Source organism: Lutzomyia longipalpis, chromosome 4 (genome assembly GCF_024334085.1).
Source record: "Lutzomyia longipalpis isolate SR_M1_2022 chromosome 4, ASM2433408v1".
Lineage (NCBI taxonomy): Eukaryota > Metazoa > Arthropoda > Insecta > Diptera > Psychodidae > Lutzomyia > Lutzomyia longipalpis.
The window spans coordinates 3,583,568-3,610,746 of NC_074710.1; the positions used below are offsets into that span (position 1 = coordinate 3,583,568).

The 27,179-nt window shown below is 33.1% G+C and overlaps 5 protein-coding genes across 5 annotated transcripts in view; 3 read left to right on the forward strand and 2 right to left on the reverse strand.

Annotated features, from left to right (window-relative positions):
• LOC129795731 (40S ribosomal protein S10b-like) overlaps positions 1-27,179 on the forward strand; it is a 575,051-nt gene that overhangs the window by 170,301 nt on the left and 377,571 nt on the right. The window lies entirely within an intron of this gene.
• On the reverse strand, positions 1,191-3,230 carry LOC129795638 (uncharacterized). The gene is made up of 2 exons (XM_055837091.1): positions 2,874-3,230; positions 1,191-2,817 (listed from the first exon to the last, which is right to left on the reverse strand). Exons 1-2 carry the CDS (start codon positions 3,127-3,129, stop codon positions 1,991-1,993), a joined length of 1,083 nt encoding a protein of 360 aa, XP_055693066.1. The 5' UTR covers positions 3,130-3,230; the 3' UTR covers positions 1,191-1,990.
• On the reverse strand, positions 4,313-6,596 carry LOC129795658 (uncharacterized). Its single transcript, XM_055837119.1, has 2 exons — positions 6,043-6,596; positions 4,313-5,183 (listed from the first exon to the last, which is right to left on the reverse strand). Exons 1-2 carry the CDS (start codon positions 6,275-6,277, stop codon positions 4,339-4,341), a joined length of 1,080 nt encoding a protein of 359 aa, XP_055693094.1. The 5' UTR covers positions 6,278-6,596; the 3' UTR covers positions 4,313-4,338.
• Positions 8,361-10,055, forward strand: LOC129795567 (fatty acyl-CoA reductase 1-like). The gene is made up of 3 exons (XM_055836961.1): positions 8,361-8,612; positions 8,689-9,190; positions 9,253-10,055. Exons 1-3 carry the CDS (start codon positions 8,409-8,411, stop codon positions 10,047-10,049), a joined length of 1,503 nt encoding a protein of 500 aa, XP_055692936.1. The 5' UTR covers positions 8,361-8,408; the 3' UTR covers positions 10,050-10,055.
• LOC129795576 (fatty acyl-CoA reductase 1-like) lies at positions 10,774-12,776 on the forward strand. Its single transcript, XM_055836984.1, has 3 exons — positions 10,774-10,982; positions 11,053-11,554; positions 11,611-12,776. Exons 1-3 carry the CDS (start codon positions 10,779-10,781, stop codon positions 12,354-12,356), a joined length of 1,452 nt encoding a protein of 483 aa, XP_055692959.1. The 5' UTR covers positions 10,774-10,778; the 3' UTR covers positions 12,357-12,776.

The following is a 27,179-nucleotide window of genomic DNA, read 5'->3' on the forward strand; positions in this document are numbered from 1 at the left end:
CAAAGACATTTCATATTTTTGTAATAGGATCAGATGAGAAAAGTTACCAAAAAAATTCAAACTATGACGTTATTGTAGTGATTTTTGTCCCCTTTATAGCATAAAAATGGCTATTCAAAACTCAATGATGAAACATCAGCGTGTATGTTTCATACATTTGAATTTATAACGATTTTTTTAAAGATAATTTAGGAAGATTTGAATCTATATTTTGAACATCTACAAGAAAACGCGTAACATGATTGTTTCCTTAAATTAAGGGTCTGTTCGAACAGAAACGAATAATCTCCTTTTGTTCTGAAATGGAACTTTGATCAAGGGGTGTTTAACTGATGAATATTCCATTGTTATTACGCCAATATTAAGATCAAAATATGTGGAAAAGTTAATCTTATAAGTTAATTTCTAGAGCAGAAAAGATATTTTCACCCTTTAGTATTTAAAAATTTAATTTGATGATTTGAATGATTGATTAACCCTCGCAGAGCTGTGTTATGTATAAATAAATCTTATTCCTTCAAGTTAGAACAACGTTTCTTTAAGAGAATAGGGTAGGGTGCTGCTGTTCTAGAACTCTATCTGAAATTTGCCTAATGCTTTTTAAAGTTTTTTTTTTTGCTTAATCTATTTAACGTAAATGTCCTATGCATATAACTTTTGTACATTTAATGCCCAGTTGTTCAGATAAAAAATTAAAATTCGTCGCAATATGTAAAGATTCGGTAAGTTGAGTTTGAATAGTTTTCTCAAAGCTTTTTCACCTCAATTTCATTTTTGACCTTTCAGAACTTTGTGAATCACCCTATGTGGCAGAAAATACATACATATATATATAACTTTTTCATAAACCCCCCACCTACTGAGAGTTCATTGAAGAGGATACGACGAGGTACGGTGAAATGGGTCTTTGTAACGCATTAGATGTTTTATTCGTAAATTGTTTTCTATGTTTTTTTTTGTGTCCAGAAGACACAAGTTCTGTGTTGGCATTTCCAATTTCTCCTTGTGTTTGCAATTCCCACATGAATGGGTTCCCATACGAGGGTAAAATAGGGGGAAGGACATTGTGGAGGAAATTGCAGCATTTTGGTGATTTTCGCTCTGGAGCACGTCCCAATAATTGTAGTTGGTAGCAAAATAAAATTGATTTTTCACTCGTTGAAAATTTCAAACGAACTTTGTGGAGGGAGTTTTTGGGGCATTAAAGCTTTATTTTGTAACTATTGGGGAACATTTCTTACACTCACCACCGTCGCACACGTTCAATGTATATTTTGTGGAATGGTCAACCCATATTGCATGACAATTTTCAATTTTCCCGCTTATATTGGAAATTACAACAATTTCTTTTACTTCTACAAACAAATTTTTATGCTAAAACTTTTGCAAGGAATAAGAACTTAATCTTTATTCATTTTTGAATTAGTTCCTAATCCTGATCTTAATTAAATAAATAAATAATGGATAAAAAGTTAAATATCTCTTGCACTCGATGTTTTAAGTAAATATAAATATTGTTCACAGCTAAAAAGATGAATAATGCTATTTATTTTTTTAATATAATTGTTTCTTCTCATAGTCCTTTTCCTTGGTCTCAATAAATTTTGCTTTAATGTAATTTAAAATTGCATCTCTTTATATTTTGTAAAATTTAACGACAAAATTTACTTAAATTTATCTTTATTTACATATTTGTAACAAATATTTTGATAAGTGAATAAAGGTTAAGAGTTTAAAAATATGGACAGGAATTCAAATTCAAATTCATTTTTTAAAACGAAAAAAAAAAGAGTTAAGTTCCTTTTCAAACTTAACGATTCAATTATTATTTTTGCTCATTACAAGATTTTTCTGCTGTTTGCGTACAAATTATCAGTCTATAGTTCGCTTGGTCCACCTTGCCATGGTACTATCCTCTAGCTACTAAGGCCACTCACAGCATTACCATAAAGAACAATTAAGATTATGTTTAATGAAAATCTTTTTCTAGCTAAAGACTCCGGATTAATGTTGTAAAATCAGATATAGAGTCAGCGTAGTAGTTGGGAATGGCAGTGGTGTCTTTGTTGGCTAGCATCCTCTCCCTTGTTATTCCTCCTGACAGCACAAGAAGTGACTGAAATCCCACATTGCTGGCAAATTTAATATCCGTACAAATCAGATCACCCACAAATAGAACTCTTTTGCCATCTTTTATGTTATATCTGCTCATTAGAATCTCCCCGAGATCCACCCCAGGCTTCCCTAGTATAATAGGTCTTTTACCCGCTGGTAGGGATCCTACCAAGCAGTTTATAATGGGTGCTTGACCGGGTATATCAAAATCCTGCGTCACAGGAATTCGTCTGTCGTTAGCGCCAACAATTAGATCACATTCCGGGTGCTTTAGATAAATGTCTGCCCTCCAAAATTTAGCGAGATTAAAGTTTAGATCACTTTCGGCAATAACTAGCCTTACAGGTGCACCATCATTTACGGATTTTAGAATTTTCTCATGATTTTCCTCGACTTTCCCAACAGGCCCATCGAGTACTTCGTAGCCAGCTTCACGGAGACGATTATTTGCGCATTCCGTTGCAAAAGAATAGATCAATCCTTTAAAATTTATTTTATTGAGATAGTCAATAATAGCCACCATAGGATGTACGAGGTTCTCCTCCTGAAATTTCGCTCCGAGTTTCTCAATTTTTTTCTTGTAATCCTTTGTGGGTCTTGTGCTGTTGTTAGAAACGTACACCACACGTTTCCCGCATTCTTCGAGGGCATTTAATGCTGCACCAACACCAGGAACTTCACCCAATCCAAACCAAATGACTCCTGAAATATTCCTTTTTTTATTTACGTTTTCCCACATTTAACATGAATTCACTCACCATCACAGTCCGTCATCACGATGTCGAAGGAATTCATAAAATTCATTTTTTCTTCACCATTTAAATCCAGAATATGCTTCACCATTTCCATCTTTTCTCTCACCATATTGTGATACATCCTCCATGAACTTTGCACTTTTCCATAAGTTGTTGCATTTTCAAATAATTTCCCAAAAGCACAGGAACTTGAGCGAAATCTCGCGGGATTTAGCAGAGAACAATAAGAAATTCGTTGTAATACATGAGAAAGTCCCATTTTATTTTTATACTTGTAGTGCTCTTCCAATAATGATCTAAACTCTTGCGGGCTTTTTAAATGAATGGCAAAAGATTCTTTGCATAGGAGATAGAACCATTTTAACTAACTAATATAAAATCACTTTTGTTTTTAAATCACAATCAGAAGATTACAAATGTATGTACTTATCTCTAGAATTCTTCTTTAGAACTCTACCAATTGACTTTGCATATCAAAAGACATTCAAGGTGAGAAACTATTAGATGATGTTTCAAATACAATACTAATATATCGAAAAGTCTGATCCATTCCGATCCAGACTCTCTGTTGAACGGACTTCATTCGAAGTTTTCAATTTAGCCATTATTTTACCATATAAAAAATTAAAATGGCCGCAAATAGTTTAAGCTAGAGTCTGAAAATCATAGAAATAAATGTCTAGTTTATCCAAAATACTCACACACTAATAAATTATTTAACCCTTTGTCCAGGAATTTTTTTTTTAATTTTTACAAATTAAAATTTCAAAATTATATAAAAATTCAATTTTAAAACAATTTTATAGAAACTTTCCTTAAAACATTCTAAGAATCTTTCTTTAACTAAATGTAATTGAATATTTATAAAAATAGAAACTTTTTATGCAATATTTATGCACTTAAAGTTAAAAAAGAAAATTGCTGAGACTACTGTAAGGTTAGACTTATGTAAATACATGAGATTCTATGTATTAGGTCTTCCAGAAATCTAATGCTTACATCTAAGCATAGTAAGGTAAAATTTTAATATTTTGAATATCTTTTTATGAATTAAAAGGAATAAAATGCGGTTATCATATTTCTTTATTATAATTTTGTTTATCTTGATTTAATTCTTGACTATAGTTTGTAACTTAATAAAATTATGCAATTTTAAATTTTCCAAAGAAATACTTTATTTATATCTGATTTTTTTTACAATTTTTTTTATATCTAAATACACAAATTCATTCTTATTCAATTTAAAAGTATTACAACATTATGATTTAAATAAAAATCATAATAAATTTATAAGTTCCCAAAATAATTTTTTTCTATAATATTTTAGTTAAAGATGCCAACAAACTGGGCCCGTATTATGTAACTCTCCGAGTGCTGGGTGGCCCATAAGAGCTCTTCAGCCACCCAGCACTCGGAGAGTTACATAATACGGGCCCAGTTTCTTTTCGAAGAATAAAATAATAAAATTCTACAAAGATGATTGGATCGGGAGACTCTGAATAAGCTTTGATATGGCAGCAATGGAGTCAGCATAGAAATCCGGGATGACGGTGCTATCTTCGCTGCTAAGCATTTGTTTCCGCGTTGTTGCTCCAGTTAGAACCAGGAGAGACTGGAAGCCATTGTTTGTGGCTAATTTAATGTCAGGATGCAACATATCGCCAACAAAGAGTACCCTCTGAGGATCTGAGATTGCATATTTCTCCATAAGAATCTCTCCCAGTTCAATACCGGGCTTACCCAGAATAATTGGCTTCTTTCCAGGTGGAAGAGCCGCTTCCAAGGCATCCATTAGATATCCCGGCCCGGGGAGATCAAACCCTGATACTATGGGGACACGGTAGTCAGTGGCGCCGAGAATTAGCTGACACTTTGGGTCACGAAGGTACAATTCAGCACGAAGAAATTGTGGGTAGCTGTAGTTTAAATCAACATCCCAAATGACGTACTTAACAGGCTGATTATCCTTCACAGCAGCCACAAGCTTACGAAAGTCCGCGTCAAATTTCTCAGTGGGTCCACAAATTACGTTGAATCCAGCACTTGAGAGGATATTCTTCGTATGATCAGATCCAATGAAATATATCAGATCTCTGCATTTGATCTTCTTGAGATAGTAGATAATAGTATGGATTGGATGTACAAGATCTTCCTGCCTGTATGTGGCACCAATACTCTTAATTTTTCTCTCATAAACACTATCTGGACAAACGCTGTTATTGGACACATAAATAACTCTTTTACCCGCAGCTTCCACATCCCTCAAAGCTGCTCCAGTACCAGGAATTGGATCAATGAGATTCCACAGGACACCTTGCAATTAAGAAATAATTAAGAAAATATTATAAAACATTTTAAAGTAGTTTTTTTTTTAAATCTGTGAGAATTCTTCTCGTTCTTCTAAATAATTTTTGTATATATACAAAATGTATGTATACATAGGTAGGTACGTCATAGGCTGACGTTAATTGCTGTGCCTTTTTATTTCTTATTACTCATTTTTATTTAACATTTTTAGTGCTCTCTAAATTGTTTTATTAATAATAAATTTTATGTTTTATTTTAAGACTTTTTTCTTAGCTGATTTTATTTGTTTCAATATGACAAAAAAAGCTTTTAAAAAACATTTTAATTCTTAATTTATCCCTTTGAGGACCCCACACAATCTAGCGGGCTAATTGGCCCAAAAGCAATATAAGGGAGGTTCCTTTGAGGTCAAGTAATACATTTTTGTCAAAAAAAAAAAAACCACCACTTAAATTTTTTTCTAAGATTTTCCCACTAAGAGTTCTTGGGGATGTCCTTTTGTGATCAAAAAATGTTCTAGGTTTATAAAAACAAGCTCTTACATTGAATTTAGATCAATAAATAAAAATTAACTATAGATAAAAAGATCATAAAAAGTTCCCCATATAAATGGATGGGAAAGTAACGAAAATTTCAATAAATTTGATGAATTTTTTGCGTCAGCCGATATGAACAAATTGTCTTCAAAGGGTTAATTCACTGTTTATTTTTTAAATATCTGAGAAAATATTTTATTTCAATGAGAACTTTTTACAGAATTTTTTATATATTTTTTATTCATCAAAAGACATTATCTTTTTTCTTTTTCATTTTTTAAGGTCTTAAAATATTCATTCATTTAAATTTTTTTCAAACAGTAACTCACCATCGCAATCAGTCATCATAAAGTCGAATGAATTGAGAAAATTTCTCTTCTCATCCATGCTGAGGTCCAGAATATTCCTTACTTGAGACATTTCCTTTGGAGATTCCCTCTTCAAATCAAAGGGAAGAAGATCTTTGACTTTCTTCAAGAACCTTTGCTCAAACGAATGGCAATTTCGCCGTAGAAAAAACATGATAAATATACCGAAAGAATATAGAAATGCAATGACTAGCATTTACAGACTGACACTGCGGTGCTATTGGGGAGCTCTTGTTCATCAACTGAATCTCACGTCGATCGCGCAGACTCCCTCTACTCTCATTGAATTTTTTAAAACGAAAGATTGCATTAATTAGCGAAAATTTATGCAGCTTATCATTGACTTTTCTTACAGGGTTTTTTTCTGTAAATCCTCTAAATTTTCTTTCAAATTTCTAAAGTAAAAGTCTAATCTTCTAACTTATTCTTTTTTTTCCTCCAAATTGTCCAAAAAAATTATTACTCTTGATCCTTTTGAGGAAAAATTATTTTTCATGAGAAATTGTTCCCAAAATACCACTGAAGAGTTTCAGTTTCAAAGAATTGCGTATTATGAGAAGAAAAAAGAATCCCTAGATATGGTTTAACTCACTGAAGCTTATCCCCCGGGGTATTGTCTCTCTTTGTATGGGAAAAGGCGCTATGTTAGAGCTCAGAGTAGCTTGCAAAAGTTTCTCCGTCACAGCAATATTATTCTTTGTCATTTAATAATGCTAAATAGTAGAAATAACAGAAATAAAGAATAAATCCTACTGGGGGATTTTCTTGAGAGATTCCCATTGCTATGGTAAAGCCCGGCTAATCTTCTCTTCTGCAGACATATTTTTGATTATGTCAATTTTATTCTAACCATGGCAAAAAGACTCAGGCGAGGGGTTTATGCATAGAATGCTGTGCTATGTATGTATGTAGTTCCACCCAAGAGGCGACAATGATGGGAGTTTGTTGTAACCTTGTGTATACCCGGGGTGTTTGCTAAAGCCTCAGATGAATATGAATGTTGTTGGGTGCACCACAGCCTAAAGGTATGAATTTTAGTGCCATCCGCAACCATTGGGTTACCCAAAACCAGTGTTAATTACAATCGAGGCGGATCTGGGGCTGTCTTGTGCCTCCCTTATGATTTACACTACATGCCCCGTTGCCCCCAGGAGGACCCGCAAGATGCTAATCCAGTCGAGGTGTTTCCTCTTCCCGAAATTACAACTCTCTCTCTCTCTCTGTTGTAACCCTTCCTCCAGCCTCTAACCTCCATCCCATGGGGATTGCAGAGAGGTGAGAGAAAATGGAGGAAAAAATGGTAAAAGGGAGAGATTATAAAAATTAATGAGTACGAAATAAATTGAAAGGGTTGCCACCGCACGCATTAAAATTTTCATGTCTCACCCCCATCTAAGGGTTGAAGAAAGGGTGAGGTTTTAAAAACACAGAGAGGGTGCAATGGCTCTTTAATGGAAACCCTCTGTACTTAACACTTTGCCTCATGTTTAAGACAGTTCACGATGTTTTCTGAATATTTTTCTTACTTACAAATTTTACCGATTATAATGTAAAAGGATTTTGCTTGTTTCTGTATGGGCAGCTTCTCACTTGAGAAAACAATCTAGATACAAGTAATTTTGAAGAGGAATAAAAAAGAATTATAAATTGCTAGAAACTTCCTTATACGTTTATTGGAAAGTTTAAAAAAGTCGACAAAGATTTCTTCCAAAATACAAACAATGACGTCATTGTTCAATTTTTTTTTGAAAATCTCTCCATCATTTTTCGTAGCTTTTTCCAGAGGAAAATGGAAGGTCTCTTTAGTAGTTTATTATTCATTTTAGATTGTCTACAAGATTAAGTAGGTCATTTTCTTGAAAAAGAATTTTCCCATACGGAAACGAATAATCTCCTTTTCGTGATAAGTAAAAATCAAACTGTTATTACGATAGCTTTTTATTAGTCAGAAAGCATCACAAAATGCTGAAAGATTTCTTTAAATACGCACAAGAATTTTTAATTTAGAATAGATTATTTTAAACACTGCAAAAATGAATGATTATTGGATTTATCTCAACTACTACAGATCACCTAGTTCTTCCAGTGTTGAGTAACTCAAGTTGAAGAATAGTAAGAGACAGTCTTTCGCCATAAATACGACTAATTGTTAACTCATTTCCTTGAACTACAATGCTTTTAGCGAATATTGATGAATATGGATTAATTTATTCAAGAATTCTTTTGAATATGGATAGAAAAAAATTATTCGACTTGCAGAAGTTGCTGAAGTACAAAAGACAAAGTTTAGTTGAAAAAAACCAAAGTAAAGTGAAAGGCAGAGAAATATGGATCCCCCTCAATTGCCAACGATTCCAGAATTTTTCCGTGATCGTGAAATTTTCATCACTGGAGGTACGGGATCGTTTGGGAAAGCGATCATTGAAAAGATCCTCTATTCCTGTCCCGATATCCGGAGGATCTACTTACTAGTGCGATGCAAGAAAGGCGTTGAAGCGCGTGATCGTATTGAGAAATTTAAATCAAATCAGGTGAAAAAAAAAAAATCATAAAATTTTACAGAAAAGAAAAATCTTTTGAGTGATCGTCCTTTTCTCCTTTAAATAGATCTTCGATCGCATCAGGGCAAAAGATGACAAAGTTTTGGATAAGTTAATTCCTCTTGGGGGGAATTCAATGAGCCTCCAACTAGGATTAAGTGAAGAAGATCTTGCAAAGATGGCGAACGTGTCTGTGATCATAAATAGTGCTGCGAGTATACGATTCGATGAACCTCTCCGGGATGCGATCTTGATGAATACGCGAAGTGCTCGAGAGCTCGTAGTGATCGCGCAGAAGCTGAAGAATCTCAAAGTTCTCATCCATATCTCAACAACGTACTGCAATCCTAGCTATAAAGTGATCGAAGAGAAGGTTTATCCTCCTCTAGCTGACTGGCGTCAGGCCATTAAGCTTGCTGAAAATCTCGATTCAGAGATATTTAATTTTCTTGCTGCAAAGTACACGAGCTTCCAGCCAAACACATACACATTTACAAAGAGCCTTGCGGAGCAGATCATGAAGGAATATTCAGAAAAACTTCCCATAGTTATCTTTCGTCCATCTATAAGTATGAAAAAGAGAGAAAATTCAATCAAAGAAGCTATAAAAAAATCTTTTCTGTCATTCTAGTATCTACTTCCATTAAGGAACCTTTTTCTGGGTGGGTGGATAATTACAATGGCTTCACAGGGATCGTAACTGCAATAGGAACTGGCCTAGTTAGAGTCATGTATACAAATATTTCAATCAAGTGCAATTACCAACCACTGGATGTTTGTGTCCGATCTCTTCTCGTGGCCATTTGGAAGCATAGTGTAGTCCCAACAACCAACATGATTACCTACAATTGCGCCTGCTCCAAAGAAAAAGAAATCATGTGTGGCAGTCTCTTCCACCATTGCTTCAACATAGCTAAGGACATACCCCTAGATGAGACAATGTGGTTACCTAATCTCACTGTAATTTCATACAAACTTCTCTACAAGATAACGGTCATATTCCTTCAAGTAATCCCAGGAATTTTCTTCAACGTGATCTTAAGAATGATGAAAAAGAAGTCCATTGCTCTGAACATTATGAGGAAATTTCATTTTGCTTCTTTCTCAATTTCATACTTTATGTTCAATGAATGGCTTTTTGTGAATGATAATTTCTTCAATCTAATGAACGACATCAAGCTTGAAGACATGGAAGAGTTTTCATTTGACTTCTACGAGGCTTTAGAGGAGGGAAGGTATTTGTACAATTCATTGCGTGGTACTAGAAAATACCTCATGGGGCAAAAAGAGGAGAGTATTCCACGTGCTAGAACGACCTATAGAATTCTTTGGGTTCTGGATAGTGCTGTTAAAATAATTTTCTGGTTTGTAGTTTTGTGGTTCCTTTTGAAGCGTTATGATCTGTTTCTTTCTAATAAAACTAATTAAACTATTTTCAATGGAGTTTTCTTTTTGCTACTCTTCAACATTTTAGATCAGAAAAATTGTAATTTTCTGGCATTACTGGACTTTGATTTTTCACTAGAGACATTAAATACCTAATAATTTCAAACATACTTTTTTTACGTATTTACAGTTAAAAACTAATTTTTTTTTAAGAAAAAAGGGAAATGATATATTTTTAGAAATTACAAAATTGAAACATAAGAATCAGGGACAAAGCGAAGGAGGGTGTTGGGTGTCTAACGTGTCTAAGCAGCTTAAAACTTCAGGTAGTTTAATTTTCTTTTAAAGATGTTCATACTATTTGAATAAAGAAAGAATTAAAAAAAAGGATTTTTTAATATCAAAAAAGTCAAATGATAGAAAAGGACTTTTTTTTGTAACTCGAGTGAAGAATAATAAGAGACATTCTTCGCTATAAATACGACACAGTCATACCCCGCTTAATCAAGTCTGGGTTAAACTTTTTTCACATATTATTTCAATGAGTAAGAAGAGTTTAACTAAGACTTGATTATGCGGGATATGACTGTAATTGTAAATTCATTTCCTTGGACTATAATGTTTAGTGCAAATTGATGAATATTAATTAATTTATTCAAGAATTCCTTTGAATATGGATAGAAAAAAATTAATCGACTTGTAGAAGTTGGTGAAGTACAAAAGACCAAGTTTAGTTGAAAAAAACCAAAGTAAAGTGAAAGGCAGAGAAACATGGATCCCCCTCAATTGCCAACGATTCCAGAATTTTTCCGTGATCGTGAAATTTTCATCACTGGAGGTACGGGATTCCTAGGAAAAGCAATCATTGAGAAGATTCTCTATTCCTGTCCCGATATCCGGAGGATCTACTTGTTGATCCGAAGCAAGAAAGGTGTCGAAGTCAGGGATCGTATTGAGAAATTTAAATCAAATCAGGTGAAAAGTGGAAAGTGAAAGCATTTAGAGAAAATTCAGAAGAAAATATTTCTTTTTTTCTTTTAAATAGATCTTTGATCGTATTAGGGTGAAGGATGAGAAGCTTCTGAATAAATTAATACCTCTTGGGGGGAATTCAATGAGTCTTCAACTAGGGTTAAGTGAAGAAGATCTTGCAAAGATGGCGAACGTGTCTGTGATCATAAATAGTGCTGCGAGTGTACGATTCGATGAACCTCTCCGGGATGCGATCTTGATGAATACGCGAAGTGCTCGAGAGCTCGTAATGATTGCGCAGAAGCTGAAGAATCTCAAAGTTCTCATCCATATCTCAACAACGTACTGCAATCCTAGCTATAAAGTAATCGAAGAGAAGGTTTATCCTCCTCTAGCTGATTGGCGTCAAGTCATCAAACTTGCTGAGACTGTCTATCCTGATATCTTGGAAACTCTATCTGCAAAGTACATGGACTTCCAACCAAATACCTACACATTCACAAAGAGTCTAGCAGAACAGATCATGAAGGATTTTTCGTCCAAGTTACCCATCCTAATTTTTCGACCATCAATAAGTAAGAGAGAAATGAAGAGAAATTATAAGAAGTACTTAAGAATCTTTGCTTTTCAGTTTCTGCTTCTGTTAGGGAGCCTTTTCCTGGGTGGATAGATAATTTTAATGGCCCCATGGGAATTATTACTGCATCAGGAACAGGTCTAGCTAGAGTCTTGTACACTGAGACTTCAATCAAGAGCAATTACCAGCCACTTGATGTTTGTGTCCGATCTCTTCTTGTAGCTATTTGGAAGCATAGTGTAGCTCCCATAACCAATATGATTACCTACAATTGTGCTTGCAGCAAAGTAAAAGAGATCAGTATTGGAAATTTTGTACAACATTGCTACAATATAGCTAAGGACATACCCCTAGATAAATCAGTGTGGTTACCAAATTTGACAATAATTTCATACCAGATTCTTTACAAGATAGCGGTTATATTCTTTCAAGTAATCCCTGGAATGTTCTTAGACATGATCTTGAGAGTCATGAAAAAGAAGCCCATAGCTCTGAGCGTTATGAGAAAATTTCATTTTGCTTCTTTCTCAATTTCATACTTTATGTTCAATGAATGGCTTTTTGTGAATGATAATTTCTTCAATCTAATGAACGACATCAAGCTTGAAGACATGGAAGAGTTTTCATTTGACTTCTACGAGGCTATAGAGGATAGAAGGTATTTGTACAATTCATTGCGTGGTGCTATAAAATACCTCATGATGCAAAAAGAGGAGAATATTCTACGAGCTAAGGGATGGTCACGTTATTTTGGAAACTCTACAGGAACAAAATGGCCAAAATGTGAGAATTTCAAATAATTTTTTTGAGCACAAAAATTTATTTTCTAAATTAAAAATACTGAATTCTTATCAATATTTGGCCATTTAACAAGAGTGCAAGCAAATTTCGAATTTTTGGTTTCAAAATTGGCTTGAAAATCGCTCTTGAAAGTCCCCGAGTTTCCAAAATAACGTGACCATCCCTTAGAAGAACCTATAGAATTCTTTGGGTTCTGGATAGTGCTGTTAAAATAATTTTCTGGTTTGGAGTTTTGTGGTTCCTTTTAAAGCGCTATGATGTGTTTAATTTTAGTTAAAACTAAGCTGTTTTAAAGAATAATTTAAATTTTCAAAGAGTGGGGAATGTAGTGCTGTTAAAATTTATTGGGTTTTTGTGGGAAATTTTTGGGAAAAAAGGTGAAACGGAAAAAATAAATGAAATAAATCTTTCTACTAAAATAGTAATTATGTTGATTTCAATTAGCCCCTCATAATAATGTGCAAAATTATTCCAACAAAGCAATAAAGTAGTATTCAACTTGAAATGCGAATGACTGGAAAATACGATAGAGAGAGAGCAAGTATAAATTCCATTTGAATGTCTTTCCACACTTTTTTTTTTCCTATTTCCTAAATGCTTCAATTCCTATTTAATGATTGACAAATGCATATTTTCCTTGTCGTAGTATACAATTCTTAAGTTTGATTATTGATTTTCATTTACAACTTTTCTTAAATATCTTCTTGGAAGTTAGACTGCAATTTAAGTTATTCATTACAAGCTACAGACTTTCATAATTAGGCGAATAAATGGAGGAAAAAAATCTTCGTAGAAGCTGACATAGGATGATTTGTACTCCAAGGCTCGATCAAAGCTTTAGCTAACTTCTTAATTATTTTTGAACTGATTTACTGATTCTGATGCTCTAAAAGAGTTTAAGTTTTCCAGTTATATATTTTTTTTTACAATAACCCTCATTTTCATTCCAAAAAAGTTTTTGTAAAATTTTGAACAAAATATGCGTTAAAATGAAGAAAATTCTCGTGACAACGTAAAAGAAAAGGTAAAAAGAACTAAAAATATATAATAGAAGAAGCATCGATTTGCAGAATACTGAAAATATGCAAATCGTTAAAAATGAAAGAAGTGAATTTCGCGAAAAGTCTTGAGGGATGTTGTTTTATCTGTTGATCCCCTGGAGTTTCACATTTCCCATGAATTATTTTAAAGACAAATCGTTTCGGTTTTGACATCATTATCCACATTCTCCATCCAACTTGGGAGGGAAGTTCTTTTGTTGCAAAAGTGTTCAAAATACTACGGAATATCAATTGCAAACAGTAACAATCCCAAAGGAACCTTTTGTAGTGCACAAAACCCCCATAATGGGAGGTAGAGCACAAAGAGAGAGAGAGAGAGTGTGTCAATTTCACTGAATGATGAAGCAATTGATTTTTCACGTAAGTCCCCAAAGAGGTTTTTGTGTGACGTTTCGATGGAAAATCTCTCAGTTACTCTTGTAAAATATCAACTTTTTCTGACTTTTATATCACATCTCAACCACGGTCTTCCTATTCGTCCCACAAAATGCTGCTTTGTGCACTTCGCAGCCGTGCCGGGAGAAGAGCTTTTTCCACGGGGGGTGTGGGTGTGTAAGAGTTTTGTAACTCTTAACCGGACGACCAAAGTATTCCGGAAGTGTATCCATCCCCCCGTCGAGGGATGTGGTCGAGAGATACATCAGATTACATATAGCGAGGAGTCAACCAGAGAGGATGGTGTATTTTGTAGGGAATGTGACCAAAAACCACTTAACTTTAAATGAAGAGCAATATCGTATTAAATTTCAGTATAAGTGTTCAACATAGTCGTGTGTAAAAATTCTCCTGTGTCATAAAAAAGGACAGTGTTTCACACGAACCCAGAGTATCTATTACACCCTCTTTGATAGCTCAGAAAGCCGAAGGTTTTTCTCGATATTTTCAGAATTTTTCAGACTATAAAGGCATAATATGATTTTGTCTGTGAGTGTGTGTAATTTAATCCTCAATCATCTTCAATCTATGATAGATTATATTGCAAGAAATTTATCAAACCAAGTGAAAATCATTTAGTTTCCAGAGAAAATTCTTCAATGCAACCCTTAAAGAGAAAATGTAAACCCTAAAAAAGAGTTAATCAGTAGGGAAGGGCGGGGCTAATAAAGTCACTTAAGGGTTTGGAAAAGGCCTAAAATATCATAATTCCTAGCTAGATAGAACAAAATGATCTGAGAAAGAGTTATAGGGCAGTAAATTTCCTAAAGAAATGAGCTATACATTTCGTTTTATCTTTCTGGGAAATATGATATTTTGAGCTTTTTCTAAACCATTAAGTGACTTTTTTAACCCCGCTCTCCCCTATATAAATTTCATCAAATAATTAATTTAATTACATTATAACTTTTTATCATGTATTTAAATAGGAAAACTGTGTCAAAAATTAAATTTGTAGAAAAACACGATTTTTAGATTCTAAGAAATTTCGTGGGTTCTTTTTTTTTTACTAGAATTCTGCAGTGATTAATTTTCTTTTCTAAACCCAAAACTCAGATAATTTTATTTTGTTAATTTTTAAGAGAAGTAGATTCGTTCTGATTGTCATCGGTCTAAAATATTTTTTTTACACCACGCGTAAAATAAATTTTATTAAAATAGGTTACCTGTCCTGTCTATAATTTTCTGACAAACTCAGAATAGTATTGTTACTCAGAATATTTAGGTATTAGTATAAAATTCATATTTTTGCCTACATTCATTAACTTTATTATTATTTTTTAAATATTTTTTTTTATTATTGACAAAAGGAACTGATTCTTTGCCAGCTGGGTAAGTATGAAAAGAAAATAATTACGTTACGATTTTTTTACAGCGTATTAAAATGACAATTGCCAGCTTAGAATAAGAGATTTGAATGAGCCGAATCTGTTAAAGACGTTAAAGTATCAAAAAGAATTTTTTTTCGTAGGTTCAATGGCAAAATAACTAAAGAAACTTAAGATTTATGATAAAAAAAACAAGATTTGTAAAAAAAAGTTCTCTCATTCTTTTTTATATAATTTTAATTTCCCCTTAGAAACAATTCTGGAAGTGCAAATTATATAGCCGTGGAGCAGCTCTATATAGCTTCCACCCCTATAGTTTTCACCCCATAGCATTCAGCCATGGAATTACTTCTAAATTAAAGTGAAAGGGTAAATTGTGGGTAAAAATTTAGTGCAATGGTACCTTCAGGAATGCCAGGAGAATGTGGCAATTAAATGTTAATGTGACTCAATGGGCACTATGGAGCACATCCAATTCCTCCCTGGTGAATCCCTAAATTCCTATTTCTGTGCAGAGTGTGTAAAAAAATAAGGATACGTGTTTCATGCTTCACATCCCTTTTCTCAAGGCGCACACAATGAAAATGAGAAAAACCCCAACACAAAAATGATCTCTCGGCATGATAGAAGCCACGCTTGACATTTTCACCATGTTGATGATTTCCCGACTTTACGTACACATAGGCAGAACAAAAAAAATTCACACAAATACACAAAATGAAATTATATTTCTGTATCTCTGTGCAAACCCCCTAAAAATAATTGCTAACATGGGGATGAGGGTACGTGCGCTTGTGGATCAATCCAATTAAAGATTAAAGTGAAACACAACCAACACACCCCCCGTCACCCTCTATTTGCACAAATTTGTAATTATATATCGTGCTCTTTGTGGGATTGTTTGCTAAATCGGGCGCATACATAGGCGGGTGGTATCATTCATTTATTTGGATTTTCATTTATAAAATTGTCTCTCTACTAAACCCTATCCAACATTACCCCTATATAATTTCATCCCTTTTTTGACTTTAGTTGCACAAAATTATTTATGAGTGCGTGTGTACAGTTTCATGTGTTAGATAAATTTTCTACATTAAAGACAGAAATAAAAACAAACTAATAAAAAATATCGTCAAAAAAATTTACTGAAGAATAAACCTTAGCGAAGTAACAAAGTGTGAACGTTAAATTCTAAACAAAACAGAAATTACGAAACAGATAAAAAGATTCATTTTCTCGTTTTCTTTCCTCTCAAAGAAATCTCTTCAAAGTGAAACATTATATTATGTCTGAGTAGGTAGGTAGGGAAAAGTTAATGTACAATGTTCCTTTTTTCTGTAAAATTATATAGCTCACGTTCAGATGCATGGTTACAGTGCTCACCATTATCGTCCTGACGCACGCTACGGTACACAGGAGCCAATGTTCGTCGGGGTAGTTTTCGAGAATACTTCCTTTGAAATTCAACTCTCTCAATGGAATGCTGTAGAAAGCAAAAACACGTGAAAGTATCCCTTCTCTCACTCTCAATCTACAGCGCTTTGTTAGGGGTGGCTATCTATCGAATTTTTATAACCGAATATTTTAAAGATTCTGGAATATTTTTAATAATCGCTATATTAGCGAATATTCCAAATTTCAATGAAAATCGAAAAGAAACATTAATTTTCATTTTCCATTTTCATTTTCATTTAATTAAGTGATTAATTAATAATTATATCTGGAAAATTCTAATATTTGCGATAATTTGCGAATAAATTGAATATTTGGTGAATGTTAAACAAAATTCATACAATGAGATAGAAAAACACAGCTAAAAAGAAAAGCAGTCACTTCTATTGCTATCTAGCGACTTTTTAATAGATTTATAGTCAACTTTAGGTTTTTTTTTATTGAAACAAAAAATGATTTAAATTAGTGGTTTTACTAGAATGGAAAGATATAATCTGAAGGGGTTAAAACAACTCAGCCGGAAGCATCGAAACTTTGCTGTTTAATTCAAATTTGGATAACCAGATTACCTTCATATTACAACATACGTTGAGAAAAAATTCCTAATTGGAGAGAAATATTTGTTTTATCTTATATCAGCTAGCTTAAATAGGAACAAGTTAAAAAAATTATGTATGTATATTTCCTTAAAGATTAAAAAAAACATTAGGTAAGAGTTAAATTAATATCTGGATGTTGGATCATTTTTTTCAAACTATTTTAAAAATGAAATGACGTGATTTAACCTAAGGTGATAAGACCTTATCAGACATTAAATGTAAAATTCCAAATAATTTTATTTCTTTTTTTTTCATTAAACTAGATTTGCCTAACTATCGGAAAATTTTCTTTATTGACTTCGAGTACATAAAAAAATACCATAAAAGGTATTATTTTCAAAGAAAAAGTTTAAAAAATTGATATATAGAAGGCTTTTGGAACTTCTTCTGTAAAATTTCTAGAATAATTATTAAAAATTTTGAAAATAATTCTGTACATGTTTGGTTAAAAATGTCTCCAAAACCCCTATAAAAGTCCTAGAGAGGAAAATATGAAAAATCCCATATTTATAAGAAACATTTCGTCAACAAATTCCGAATAATTCATAAAGAAGTAAACAAAAAAACATATTTTTCATACAGATAAACACCTCTTGGTATGCTATGATGAAATGTTGCAGCATGTCGCAGAAGCATCCCCAGCGCAAGGGAAACTTTCCAAACTTTCCAACAATAAGCTAACAATTTTATGTCTTTTTGTGAAAGAGTGCCAAATTGTCCAGAGGGGGCGACTATTTTGCGAGGGGGTGATGAAGGAAATGGGATCTCACCCATCCTAATTGCAATTTTGTGTCCCACCCACATTTTGCATAAACCCAACGACACACTTACTCAGCCATTAAATACGGCGATTTATATCCACACAAACTCAAAATGGGCTCTTCACTTTTAATAGTTTTGATCTCTCAAAAGTGAGGGATTTACGGTGCGGTCCTCTTTGCCATAGCGACCACTCAAAGCCCTTTTTGTCGAGGAAAAAGGAAACTGTGCTACATAACGCTGAGCGAAAATTTTGCCACAACATCTAACGTATGCATATTAATTGATAAATTATTCATATCAGTGGGTACACTGTGATAGGAGCCTCTAGTGCGTCTCCATATTTTCTCCAGCACACTGTTTGATCCCGATAATGAACTCTATAGCACCCATCCGAGAATTTATTTACTGAGAAAATTGCTGTGTGAAACAACCCTCACAATGGATGCTTGAGTATCGTTAAAATTAACAACCACATGGATTTGACAGTGCAAAGCATCGCTAGAATCTCATATAAACTGATACGATAACCCATTTGGTCCTTTACTTTGTATTACACACAACCAACTCCCTCTCACAGCTTCTATGCCATAATGGGAGTCATCTTCCTTTTCACAAAGTACTCACCATTATCGCTTTGGTATGCATTTACGGACTTATTAATTGGAGTTCCGATGGTCCTCGAATGCAATCTCTTTACTCGTTGTGAATAGCTTGAGAAATTGCATATGAGGATAGAGGGCAGACAACCACAGGATGAGCTGCAAGAGGTGGGTTTATGCTGTGTACAATCAACATTATTGATAAATTCATGTAAATGGTACTTGATTGAAAAGGCAAGAGGGACGATGGCTTTTGTATGGGCCATGTCCTCAAGTTGCACAAACTTCCCATCTATGTCATTTCGATGAAATTACATATAAATTGATTTTCCAAGGGTCAAGCAATATACCTATAAAGTTTTCCTTATAACTACTCCATTTTGCAAGTAATTTTTCATTCTTTACGTAGATAACATAACCTTACAATTCTAGTTAAAAAAAAAATAGCTTAAAAGTTTAGGTTTGTGAAAATTTAAACTATTTTTATTTAAATGACAGTTATTTTCGAACGTTTTAAAAAGGTTTCTAGACATATTATTTGTGTAGTTTTAACGTTTGATATTTCTAATGATTGACATTTCATTACTATTGATATTTTTTCTATTGTATGACATTGATTTTAGCGTATGAAATTCATTATGACGTTTCTTTTGAAATGTTTTGACGTTCCTTTTTTAACGTTCAATGTTTGTTACAACGTTTCACGTTTTTTTTATGTTCAATTTTTCTTTTCAAACTTTTCAAAACTTTCCAAAGTTTTTTGTTTGATTTTGAAGTTTTTGACGTTCCTTTTCTAACGTTTGACATTTATTTCACTCTTAGACGGTCATTTTACGTTTGACATTAATTCTACCCCTTCTAATATGAAACGTATTTGAACGTTTGTTTTATTGTTTAGGGTTTCTTTCCTATTTATTTCTTCAATGTTTACATTGTTTAATTTTGACGTTTGACATTAATACGTTTTTTTTCAACGATTAATATGATAAACATTATTATTTTTTAATACTTGGTGTTTTTTCTAGTTCTAACGATTAATATTTCCTTTTGAAGTTTCTCAAGCTTCTGTTGAAACGTTTAACATACATTTTTTAGCATTTGCCGTTTATTCCGTTGTTTGACGGTTTTTGAATGTTTGACATTCAATCTACCCTTTGACATTTTTATTGTTTGACGTTTCTTTTGAACGTTTAACGTTTGTTTTAAAATTTCTTTAAAGTTTTTTGTTTAATTTTAACGTTTGAGATTTTTTCTTACGTTTCACTTTTATTCTTCAGCATTTGACGTTTGAAATTTTATTTGATATACCCCTCATACTTTCCCATTGCACAATGATGTTGCAATTCACCCCTTTTTCATTTTCCCTAAAAGCTTTTTTATACTTTTTATATTTCACCTCATTTGAACATAAACGATTAGTTTTAAATTTAAAAAAAAAAAACAAAAAGGTATACTGAGCATTCATTTAATAATTTTTAATTAAAATGAATGATCTTTTGATTTTATTGGAGCATGTTATTAATTTCCATTGAAAAAGTTATAATTATTCCGGGAAAACAATTTTTCAAATAATAAAAAAAAATTAATGCAGCCACTCATCGTTGAATTGTATAATTAATGACTTTGGTTTGAATTGGATGAGTTGAAATGAGTTTTCAATCATAATGAGTACCCAGATAAGTTGAATTAAAATTTTCACCAATGAAAATTCTCAATAGTTTGCACCAAATCATTAATTAGGTCAACTCATCTTTTTTTTTAAAATTGTATTTCAACATCAAAAAGTAAGTTTATCAAGTTTTTTTCAAGGTGGAATTGAAAACCAATACCAGCAACTCCGTCAAAGGAAAACCCTTTTGCTATGAAAATCAAAGAGAAAATAGGGGTTGATTGAAGACGTTGAGCACGTTACATTTATCAAGTGATAGTTTTTTTTTCTAAGCTCATTCACTTCCTCCACCCATACCACCCCTTCAGGATGATGGGAGATGAAAGACAGATTTCCAGATGGTTTTTGTATAAGCAAGAGCTCCCCCATTTGAGGATGAGAAAAAAGTGTCTCGCACTAATTACCCTTATGATGATTTCTCTTGTGGATTCAGTCAGAGAGGGTTGAACCGGAGGAACACATACGGAATTCTAAAAGGGGTTTTTCAATTTCTCCACAACTTCCTTCTTTTCCATACACACACCCCTACTCCATATGATTCACCCTCATATTCTCGAGCGCTTTACGTGTATGTTCAGAATCATGCTCTGATATTAATTACATTCACTGAGGAAGTGTAAATGTGCTGCATGGAATGTGATGTGACTTACAAACAAATGTAATTTTCTTTCAAAAGATCTCCTTTTGGTCTATGAGCTATGAAAGGGTGGGTGGATGTAGATTTGAGCTAAAGAATTAATAATTTCTTAAATTTTTCCCTTCTCGAAGATAACTTTTAGCTGAGATTTAATCCGAAGCTTCGAACAGAAAGGTAAGAAGCTTTTTTGCAAAAACTTGCTAATTAGTGATTGGTGTAAACGACGTTGAATGATTCAAAAGAAAGAGCTTTGGGCTCGCCAAATAAAAATAAAAATTACAAATAAAATTATAATTTGTCTCATCAAATGTAGCTAAAATTTATTCTTGTTCAATAAAATCTCTCCTCTAGACCCCTGAGGAAGGCAGACAGATTTCTACCGAAAGCTTGGGAAATCTTTATGTTTCTCTAGACACAATTTTTCTTAATCTACGACGCTTCCAGCGAGCCCAAATCTCTTTCTTTTGAAACTTGCTAGTTTAAAATAAGAAAATAATTGAACATCAAACATGCTCAAAGTTTTTAATCTTCATCAGCTTTTCTTCAACAATTTTACTACAACGTTAGTTATAAATTCCATTACAGGGGATAAAAGATATTAATAACGAATGTAAGCTCAAATCACTAAAATAGCACAACATGCTCTAAAATCTCAATAAGTACCTAGATACAAATTACGCTCTTGATTACTAGAGCTTCGATTTTTTTTATTAATAAAAAATACTGCGAAAGCTTTCACGGAAAAATCCCTTGTTTATTCATTCTCTCATGTCTGCAATTGCTCACATAGCGTACACAATATAATCCTCTTTACTTCCAATTGATTGGAACTTCACGTGGTACTTACAGCCATGGAATTGTTCAATAATTCATAAAATGTAATATGAAATGTGAATTAAGTGTGCTGTTATGAAAACAAACGGATGATTGTTCAAATATAAAATGCATGATTTCCACTATGTGCTTTTTTCCTAAAAAAAATCACACACAAAAAAAAAGTTTTCCACTTGCTTTTTCTCGCCAAACTGATGGCTCACGGCATGTAGCGTGTGGAAAAATTACGTTCAATACGTGCTTTCTATCAATATATGGAGTTTAAGTTTGTATATAATATAAATCGTTATGTGGTGCGGTGAGTATAGAGAAAAACTTATCCTTCCACACATAAATATTTATCTGAATATATATAATACGTTACGTACATATATCATGAGCTCAAGTGGCCCCAAATCACTGTTATTTACTTGAGATTACTATTTTCATGTCGATATATTGCAAAAACAAAGGAATGAATTATTTTTGTAATAAAGTATTAAAAATATCAAAGTTTGTGGAGAAAAAAACATCAGTTTTATTAACCCTTTTGAACTTTTGGGTTTTAAATTAAGGATATATTCAATGACGTAATTTTATAATCTTTTTTCCAATAATTCTAACGACGTTGAAAATCAATTAAAAAAATCGTCTAATAAGGGCACATTACATTTTGTTGAGGACGTTTTGAGTTAAACTGTTCAGGACAATGGCAAATATAAGAAACAAACTTTATGTATTTTTGAACTTACGTTCACCCAAAAAGAAATAAGAAACAGAGTTTCACTAAAAATATATTAAAATAATATTTTTAGGATCAATTTTTCAATTCATTCCCTTAACCCTTTAAGGTCCGCGCCTAAACTGCTGGGCCGATTTTGGAAATTTTGCTGTTTTCCAACTCATTGGGCGTAATTATACAGATTTTAGTCGAAAAAAAATTTTTCCAACTTACGGATTTTCCGGAAAACCTTTGGGTCAGCATATGACCCAATGGACCGCAAGGGATACAAAACACGGATTTTTGATATTCACAATTAAGAAGCACTCTGTGTCCGTGGCCGGTAATGTTACCCCCAAGACGCTTTGGAAGCACCCTGGGATGAACTACAATGAGATTCAGACCGACCAGAAGTGATTTGGTCAGGATTTTCAGTGTCATCCCAGGTGAAGTTTCCTCTAAATACGCACCTTGCCACGGTTTTGTGGTTATTTTACCACTTATTTACCACAAAATTGCATAAAACTTAACACAACACTAAAGGAGGATACCCATCCCTCCATCAGAACACATCCCAGCCAGAGATTCTGGCCAGGAAATCGCTCAAATCACTGAAATTCGGGGCTCATCCAGCCACTTCTCCACACTGAAAACACGTACCTTGCCACGGTTTTGCGTTCAATTTATCACTTATTTATCACAAAATTGCAGAAAACTTAACACAACACTAAAGGAGGATACCCATCCCTCCATCAGAACACATCCTGGCCAGAGATTCTGGCCAGGAAATCACTCAAATCACTGAAAATCGTGGCTCATCCAGCCACTTCACCGCACTGTTTATGTTTGGGAAATGAGTTGTCAAAAATTCCGCGTTTTGTATCCCTTCCCGCCCATTGGGTCATATGCTGACCCAAAAAGTTTGGAAAAGCGTTTTGGAAAATTGGTTCAATTTTCAAGGTTCCCATAAAGCAATTTTTTCTTGCTATTTATTCTATTTATAAAATTCAAGTCGATTTAGACTATCGGAAAACTATAAAATAGGAAAAAATGCCGATTTTCAAAGTGCTGAAAATCGACCAATTTTCCCCAAGTTTGATGCAAAAAATCGACTATAAAGGAATTTATTGGATGAATCAAAAAAATATGTCTTGAAAGGTTGATCCTTTAGCTTTATACTGGCGAAGAAAGCATCCAAAAATATTAACTAGAAGTATCCTTAAAAAATCATTTCCGTTTTGGGTCAGGGTATGACCCAAAAAACGTTAAAGGGTTAACAAGCATAGCAGATTTTTTAGTAAAAATTTAACATTTTAAAAAAATATAGAGAGTTCAAAAAAAATCGAAATGAAAGCTTATTTAACCCTTTAAGGTCCGCAATCAATCTAGCGAGCTGATTGAACTAAAAATAATTTTTGGGGGTTCGTTTGAGCTCAAATAAGACATTTTTGGCAAAAAAAACCCATCTCAAATATTTTCAGTTTTTCGTCCTTCGTGATCCTGTGAATCCTTAAGGATGTTTTTTGTGGTCGATCAGGGATTGTAAAGACATAGTCTTATACTAATTTGGACTCAATATTCATAAAATAACGATAAAATGAAACATTTTTAAAATTGAGCCTTTGGGTCGGCGTATGACCCAATGGACCTTAAAGAGTTAAAAATAAATTGAAAATATTTGGGATCAGTATCCAATTATTTGATGATAATGCTAGAAAATCTTAAATATTTTTTTGTTCAAAATTAACTCAAAAATTACTCACAGAAGTCCCCAATTTTTGCTCAATTTATTGCTCATACCTTATTTGCCTATTTCATTATTTTCTTCCTGAATTTCCACAATGAAAACCACGTAAGAGTTTTTCGGGGTAAAAATACATTCTACGTCTATTTTTGGATGAAAATAATTTTATTTTATAGCCCGAAAAAGTATGTCAAAGAAGTCATAAGTCATGATGAGCTTCGCAAAGCGCTGTTTTTGTTTACGCCACAAAAACATTATTCTTATCTCTTTATGGAAAATCTGTTTATGAATGAACTTTTCCCTTGATTCATCTTTATAGGACTTCAAAGATGTTTTTCATCAATTCCCGACGACCGTGGGTAGATGACGAAAGACGTTGTGAAACCTCAGAGATGAGAACGTTGACGTTTAAATAAGTTCAGTCCTTAAGTTTTTTTTCTTTCTCTTATGTTTAAAAAGTTCTTAAAGAAGTGATTCTACTGGGAATGTTGGAGGGTAAAAAAAAAGCATTTTAGCTTTCTTCTTAATTTCTTAATCTATCCAATTTTTTATTTATCTTTCATGAGATTTAATTCATTAGTAAGTATAGTATAAAACTCATACCATTTTTTGAGTTCTGTTTAAGTTTTCCGGGAAACTTTTAAAAGTTTCCTCTCTTCAGTAAAACATTCTTTCGGTTTTTGTGAGGAGAAGTCCTTTTTGGTGGACGTCCCGGATATCCTTTGCTTTACTAGAGCAATGCTACTAAATTATGTAACAACCCACTGTGAGCAACATCAATAAACGATGAACATAGTGGGGACTGTGAAGAGCGTACACAGCTATTTGCCATCAATCCACTTCGTCAAACGTCACATAGGGATGAGTGTGAACTTTTGCGGGGAAAGAACTTTTCACAAAGTTGGATCTTCCCTTACAATTGTGCACTTAAAGAGATTAGTAAAGCGCTGTGCCACTATGTACGTACATACCTTACCTACATATAATATATAGCTATCAAATGTCCACATAACAATATTACTATATAACTTATGTTGAGAATATTGCTAAAGTAGAATCTCTTCTACAAAGTCCTTCACTCATACAATTCGAAAGATATTTAATGCCAATTCCTCTGGCTTGATTTTGTAAAGCCAAATGTTTTCTTTTTCTTCAAATAAACAGCATGGAGAAATGAAAAAAAAAAAGAAATCTTTGAAGAAGATAAATATTTTTATTTGTTATTGTGTCCTTACAATTCTATATGCTTTGAGGATAAACAGGAGTCACAGCTAAAATGTTACCTATAAATCTATCAAAAGAAAAGCTTTTTTCATAGACTTTTAGCATTTTGTTCTTGTTCTCTTTTGCCAATTTTGAATGATAAATTCATTTAAAACTCCCCCCTTAAAGTTTCCAATAATCCACCAAATATGTAAATTCAATCTGGAAAATCGAACTCAATATATTAATAAAATACATAATAAAAGTGGGAAAATTTGATAAGGATAAAAGGGTTCAGATTAAACACAAATATTTCACAACAATATAATAAATGGTTCAATATTGTTGGCAAAAAGGGAGGCTGTTTGGAATTTTTAAACCACAGAAGGATGGGCCAAAAGTTGAGGGGAGGAAGAAATATTTCATCCCTGAAGTGATGAGAAAATAGATAAAATTCCGAAAATTTAGAGACATGTTTTGTTGGTTTGAAAATCAATTTTCCACAGAAGCAGTGGGGAAACTCAAAGTCCCCAATGGACGGAAGTTTTCTCTACAGTACTTCCAAGGCGCATTCCCTTTTTGGAATATCGAGATACCCCATTCCCCCAATCTCATGATGGCGAAATGAACAGCTTGACCCCGAGGGGCTTTTAATTTTTTTTTCTTTCAATTCACTCAACGACTCTGTTACGAAAATAAAACTAAACAACTGCTTTGCTCTCTTTTCTGCCTCATTCCACAGGGATGCCATTTCCGCCATTCGATGACTTTTTTTTTACCCTCCCTCACTACAGAGAGTTTGAGACTATTTGCTCGCTCTAGAGAGTATATTGATTGATCCTGAACAAGGAAACACACTATAAAATGTAGTGAGAGAAGTAGATTCAATTTAGGTCCTCACACTCATGCCATAGACATAGTTCGACAGTCCCATGTTCCAATGGGTAAACGGAACTTTTTATGGTTTGTGTGCAGTGTTTTCTCATTGAAATTTTCATCTGAAACCTTCAGCTCTATACCCAGAGCTTTCATTTTTCTCACACACAGATTTGAAAACTTTGCAGATAGCGGAAAAGCTCGGTTTCAAATTTCAGTGATGGGAGCTTAAAAGACTCGATTTAACACATTAGAGCCCAATATGATATTCATGAATAGATTTTTATACGATAGTTTTTTAGTTTTTCATATTTTAAGTTTTTTTTCAATATTTTTATATTTTATTAAATAGTTTTCATGCTTTCTCAACTCAAGTTTTAATGTCCTTCGGCATGGTTTTCTGGTTTCTAATTTTTTACGGAACATATAGTTTCGATGCGTTTCAATTTTTATGTCTTACGGAACAAACTTCTGGTTTCTTAAGTTTTAATAAAAAAAATTGATCTTATTACGTTCGACGAAAAAACTTCAAGTTTCGTTTTTATTACATTCTTTGTAAAGATTTTCTGGTTCTAATGTTCTATTGAATGTTCTAATGTTCTACACTCAAAACCGAAAAAAATCCAAAATCGTATTTAGGACTTTTTAGCATTAGTTTACTACTTTTCCGTTTGAATTTAGTCATTTTTTAGGCTTTAATGATTTTTATTAAAATTTTCTTCCTCAATATGTGCTGTTTTGGGACCTTAAACAAAATATTTATTCGTTTGAATTTAGTCTTTTTCTTTTGGGTTGAAACTTTTCGGTTTGATTTAAGTGTTTTTATGCTTGAATTTAACATTTTTAGATTTATATTTGTATTTTCTTGACGAAGGTCCGTATAAGCCCCCCCCCCCTTAGAATTTTCCGTGTTGCCCAAACTT

Coding starts and splice junctions, on each gene's coding strand:
- LOC129795658 (XM_055837119.1), bottom strand. CDS start 6,277: ATGCTAGTCATTGCATTTCTATATTCTTTCGGTATATTTATCATGTTT. Junction 5,184..6,042: donor TATGATGACTGATTGCGATG/GTGAGTTACTGT, acceptor CTTAATTGCAAG/GTGTCCTGTGGAATCTCATT.
- LOC129795567 (XM_055836961.1), top strand. CDS start 8,409: ATGGATCCCCCTCAATTGCCAACGATTCCAGAATTTTTCCGTGATCGT. Junction 8,613..8,688: donor AGAAATTTAAATCAAATCAG/GTGAAAAAAAAA, acceptor TCCTTTAAATAG/ATCTTCGATCGCATCAGGGC. Junction 9,191..9,252: donor TATCTTTCGTCCATCTATAA/GTATGAAAAAGA, acceptor CTGTCATTCTAG/TATCTACTTCCATTAAGGAA.
- LOC129795576 (XM_055836984.1), top strand. CDS start 10,779: ATGGATCCCCCTCAATTGCCAACGATTCCAGAATTTTTCCGTGATCGT. Junction 10,983..11,052: donor AGAAATTTAAATCAAATCAG/GTGAAAAGTGGA, acceptor TCTTTTAAATAG/ATCTTTGATCGTATTAGGGT. Junction 11,555..11,610: donor AATTTTTCGACCATCAATAA/GTAAGAGAGAAA, acceptor TTTGCTTTTCAG/TTTCTGCTTCTGTTAGGGAG.
- LOC129795638 (XM_055837091.1), bottom strand. CDS start 3,129: ATGGGACTTTCTCATGTATTACAACGAATTTCTTATTGTTCTCTGCTA. Junction 2,818..2,873: donor CGTGATGACGGACTGTGATG/GTGAGTGAATTC, acceptor GGAATATTTCAG/GAGTCATTTGGTTTGGATTG.